Raw genomic sequence first — 5,724 nt, 5'->3', positions numbered from 1 at the left:
TCGCAAAAAGAAAGACAATTTACGGTTGGTTAAACAATTCTTTTGTTTTCTCTTTAACTTCAAAATATTGACGATGATGGCGCTATCAAAGTTGACATTTTATTTACAAAGGAGGAACATAATTAAAGATGTATTGTCCCACTGAAAAAATTAATTTTTTACATTTTTGTTTTTGAATATGCCATTTTAATGTCACATACCTAGTAGTAGTTCTCCACTTTGAATCGAAATATTTACCTGCAAAAAACTGTAATTTAAAGCAAAAAATAGTCAAATTGGCGACCAGCCAATGGGTTTTTGTTTGAATTTGATCATTTATTTTGTCATTTTATAATAGGATACTATGAAAAAAACATTTATTTCATATAAATTTTGAAACAAATAAATTAGCATTCATCATTTAAAGATGTATTATCCCTTGAAACACAAAAAAATGAAGGTCAAAATATTCTAAATTTAAAGTGGCCATATCAAAGTAATATTAAAGTTATTCACTTTAAGTCGAAAATTCGAGCCAAAAACAACAAGTTTACGTAATTAACAGGTAAATTAGTTTGATTACATTTCATCTGGAAAATCGTCGCGAGCGAAAGTAAACAAAGATTTCAAACCATGAGTACGCATTATGCATATGCTAATTAGGATTGTTTACAACTCGTCACGGCCGGTTGAGAAGGTATTTTCACACAGATCATAATTATAAGGAAGTTTTATGATTATGCATACAGAGTAGCCAAACAAGCGCGTTTCATTATGGGATATGTTTTGATCGAAAACTTTGACTGGAAGTCAAAGTTATTTTTTTAACAAAAAAACGTCTGTATTTCAGTTAAATGATTTTTTTTTCGAAAAATTTTTGGCGATAGTAAATAATTATTATGATACTTCAAAATGAGCCACCTTTTTCCAAAATCTTTTATTTTTTATTTTTTTGGAATTAGTCAAAGGGACAATACATCTTTAAAATTAATTGATGACTCGGTTCCGCTTCAGTGAGTTCATAATCAACGAAGATTTCGTGTCTCTCTCCCCCAACGGAACGCTCGAGTAAAAAAAAAGCCGCTCGAGATACGTATTTTGACAAAAGTAGAATGTTTTTACCTTAAATTGACTGTTGATTACAATCACATCGGTAATGCAAGCAGGTATAGTTTAGTTTTACTTGATACTTTTACGTTGAACTTACACAGGGAAGTATTATATAATATTCTAGGTTTTTCAAAATAGCTAGTTAGCCTAGCCTAGTTAGCTGAGTGAGTGGACGGGCTGGAACCACTTTCGATCCTGCATTTCACACACACAGGAAAAGAAGAGCGTGTATTCCTAGGCCTTACACTATTTATGTTAATGATACATTATTGTTAGATCGTCGTTTTATTAGCTGCATTATCAATTTCAGAATCTATAATTAAAAATCATATACTTTTGGAGATGTGTTTTTTGAATTCATTCTATCTAGCTACCTCCTAGGCCTACTAGATGTGTAGGATCGGGAGAGAGGCCTAGCTGCTAGCAGAGGTCTTAAAAATGCAAATTAAAATGGCTGCTCGACTCGAGCTCGAGATAAGAGAGTGGGTCGCGCGGAAAAAACGCTCGGCTTCTTGTTGTGTATTATCGTTGCATACGAATGGTATAGGGGAATCCCCTTTATGCAAATATTTACTGTTTTTGTTTTGTTTTTTGGGGTTTTTTTTAAATTGCTTTGTGTGTATGGAGAAATAAAGTTATATTATACGGTAATTAAATTACTTACATAAATAGGTGTAGGACTGTGTAACTCTGTGTATATGGTCATAATAATTATTATAAATTAAATATTATTATTAATAATAATATTAATAATATGGCATGTGATATATGTAAATTATTATATTGAATTATTATTTTAATATTATTAGAATTATTATTAAAATTAATAATTATTAAAATAGACAATTTCTTGACAAAAAGTCATGACCAGCCAAATGTAAAAAACAAAACAAAAATTGCATTTTCAGGGAATTTCAGCCAGCTTCCGTAGCACGAAACTTGTCTATTTATTTAATTATAGTAGAATACCTAGTCAGAACGAAATTATGTAGTATGTATTTGTATTATCGTGGTGATAAACAATGGTGTAGGCTACCGAATGCATTTTACCATTTGTTTTTTGGCAGGACGGTAGGCTATACTGTATACCCGTATATATTTGGCTAACCTTCAATCTCTATTTATTTACAGAACAACTTGAAGATCAATTAGAAGGATTAGAATTAGTTCCAGTGCAAGTGGTGAAAGCAGAGAAAGTTGGTGCCATAGAAAAAGAAATGGAATCAGTGGAAGAAAAACAGTCAGTTGACGAAGCACCAGATCAAGTTCCAAAATCAGAGCAATTTGGTGATATTGGCCTACCTGTACCAGTAAAGGTAATGGAATCAAGTAAAGTAGAAACAGGACCTGTTGGCAAAGAACCAGAACAAGTGCTGAAATCAGAGCCAGTTGTTTCTCTAGACCAACAAATAAAAGTAATAGAATTTGGTAAAGTGGTACAAGCCAGACCAGTTGATGAAGCGACAGAACAATTTCCAAAATCTGAACCAGTTAGTGATATAGCCCTACCTATAAAAGTAATAGAGTCAGGACATGTTGATCCATCTGACCTACATGGACTAGTAATGGAACAATTCCTAGTTGATGCAGTACCAACAGTTAAAAAAGAATCTGGGCCAGCAGATTCAGAACATATAAAAATAGAAACAGTAGAATTAGTAGACGTACCAGTAGATGTAGTAGAAACAGATCCAGAAGAGGTAGTAGTAATGTTAGTTGAGGAGGTGACCACAGAGCAACAACAGGAGGCACATACGAGTTGCACAGAAGATATGGAAGTTTTTTGCAGCACATCCAATGCACCAGTAACTGTAAGTTTGTCTGATAAAAAGACCAGTTTAGAGGAAACTATTGCCATCAATACTCTGTTAACTGAACTGTCAGCTGTGGAAGTTCATACTTACAAGGTTGTTCCAGAGGGCTCCCAACGTCGTAGACCAATCTTAATTGACAGTTCTGGCAATAAGTACAACAGAAAACCAATGGACAAACGTGGTAATTCATCGAAAGTTACATGGACTTGCAATGTACGACGAAAAGGAATTTGTTGTCATGCAAAGGTGTCGCAGGTTGGTGATACTTTTATTCCTGGCAATCAGCCACACAATCATGTTCGGATTCAGAAAGCAAAGTTAGAAAAACCCGACGAACACACAGATGAAAAGAAATGTCAACCAACTAGTACTAGGCAACCTAAAAATATTAAATTTTACATGAATGGAAAACAAGTTCCAGCTGATTTTTTAGTTGCTGATGTTGAACTTTTAAATGCCCGACATTTGATATTTGCTACACCGGAGCAGTTTCGAGTGCTTAAGAAATCAAAAACTCTATTTGCAGATGTGAGTTGTAAGCTAGTAAGAGCTCCTTTCCAACAGATATTTACTCTCAGTACATATTTAAAGGATGAAGACAATGTAAAACCCTATGCCCAGGTATTTGTGGTCATGTCAAGGAAGCAAACCAATGACTACATTTCTGTGTTAGAAAAGATTGGAGAATTAATACCAAAAATCAAAGTGAAAAAAATAATACTTGGCTACGATGCAGAGTTATGGGAAGCTTTCGATACTGTTTTCCCAGACGTTGTATTGCAGGGTTGTGTTTTCCATTGGACAGAATCTGTGTATATGCAAATTGTCAATCTTGGTTTGAATCTGGCTTTTACAATTTCATCACCAGTTTTCAACCAAATAAAAGAGCTTTTAGCGTTGCCATTCATTCCAGCTGAACAGATTCCTACAGTGTTTGAAGAGATTGCAAGCCAATGTGACCAACCACTCTTACCACTCATTGATTACTTCCGGGTAGTGTGGATAAATAATCCCCAATGGCCTATAATTTCATGGTGTGTATATGGAATGGCAACAAGAACAACCACTGAAGTTGAGGGCTGGCATCAAAGAATAGTTCCAAAAGCCAGTATTAATCGTATAATTGGCTTGCTCTGGGAGGAAGCACAGTCAGTCACTCCTTTAAAGAAGCCAATGAACTTTGAGAAATTGACAAGGTTTCAGAAGAAATGCAGAACCACAAAGCAATCCAAGTTGTTTAAATTATGGGCAAAATATGAATCTAAAGATATAACACTTTCCCAATTGCTGAAATCATCATATAATATTAACAATCCTTTAAACAATGAAGATTTTATGAACAAATAAATTGTTAATGTAAAAGTGCGTAATATTTAAATATGACTGTAGCATGGGCAATATCTCAATATCTATAAATGTTTATATTAATAAAGAATACAGTATATTCTAACATTGGAGTGTTTTAATTTTATTATACTAGTTTTACATTTTGGGCTTTGATATCACAATGTCATGCGCGGACTCTGATAAGCTTGGACAAAATATACTTAAGGTCTGTCTATGCTATCAAACTAGTTTGACAAAAAAAGTGCGATGTGACATCATTATGTTGTCCATATATGGGCACATCACATTTTTTTGTCACATAAAGTTTGATAGTGTAGACAGGGCTTTAGGTCCTGATTGTAATTCGTTAAAAAACAGGGGAAGATGCCATGTAACTGCATTCAATAATATATAGAAACAACTAAACCCAATCTTTGTTAGGACATGGGCCTGATATACGAAACAGTTACAAGGCAAACATGTTTTTATATATGTGCATAATGTATACAGTCTCATCTGTATGTTCGTGATAAAAGCCATGTGTATTAAAATCCAATTTTGAAGTTGGATTGCATATGCAGTGCATCCATAAACATATCATTGTTCGTATGGTTAACTTTTTCATTTGATGGATTTTAAAAGTTCACAATTTACTTTAGATTAATTCATTCTGTATTTTTATGTTTTTAGGTTAGACGTTTTTCCACTCTTTCAGAGCCTGCAGATACAACCATTGCTTTATTGTATAATTATCAGCATATCTAATTAAAATTTTGAAATCTAAAATACCTACTTGACAAAGATTATTCTAATTTCCATATGGAAATGTCATTATCTGCGTAGAATTCTGAGAAATGTGTAGTCCCACGCTTGATGTAGTAATTGATAAGACTTAAGTGAATGCTAATGCAAAATTTAATTAGATGGCTTCTTTTAAAATACTCCCTTCAAATTTTCTAGAACACAATAAATTTGGACCTAGGCACACTTTCCTACCTTCCCAAGATTTTTTCTGAAAAGTGAATTTTAATTAAGGAAGGAATTGTAAATGTAAAAAGATTTCAGTTTCAAGAAAAATGAGAAGTATAATGAATGTCAATTTGTTGAGTTGTACATGTACATGTTCGGCATCTAGTGTTCTAAACGTTCGCTGAATGTTGCAGTAGTCAACTGTGTACTCTACAGGTGAATGTCTCTGTCTAGTAGCATTGTATCTTCGTCCAATTTACATGGTCCAAATCTCTTTTATTCACAAAACTGTAATAATACTCATTCTTATACAGCACTTAATCCACATTAAGCTTCGCATTATTACCCCGGTAATTTTTGGATCAAGCACATGGAAGCATATTCCCATAATGCAGCAAGGTACCCATTTGTGCACTGTTGTGGAGAGAGGAAAACGTAAGTAAAGTGTCCTGCCTAAGGATACAAGCAATGCAACAAGCATTAGATTCGTACTCGCGATAAGTAGTCGTACATCCGCCACACTTTC

At 33.8% G+C, this 5,724-nt stretch overlaps 1 protein-coding gene across 1 annotated transcript; it reads left to right on the top strand.

Moving 5' to 3' along the window:
• Positions 1 to 1,036: 1,036 nt before the first annotated feature.
• On the top strand, positions 1,037 to 5,181 carry LOC140039670 (uncharacterized). Its single transcript, XM_072085286.1, has 2 exons — positions 1,037 to 1,145; positions 2,221 to 5,181. Exons 1-2 carry the CDS (start codon positions 1,136 to 1,138, stop codon positions 4,248 to 4,250), a joined length of 2,040 nt encoding a protein of 679 aa, XP_071941387.1. The 5' UTR covers positions 1,037 to 1,135; the 3' UTR covers positions 4,251 to 5,181.
• The last annotated feature ends 543 nt before the right edge of the window (positions 5,182 to 5,724 follow it).

Source organism: Antedon mediterranea, chromosome 2 (assembly GCF_964355755.1).
Source record: "Antedon mediterranea chromosome 2, ecAntMedi1.1, whole genome shotgun sequence".
Classification (NCBI taxonomy): Eukaryota; Metazoa; Echinodermata; class Crinoidea; order Comatulida; family Antedonidae; genus Antedon; species Antedon mediterranea.
This window is presented reverse-complemented; position numbering and strand designations above follow the sequence as displayed.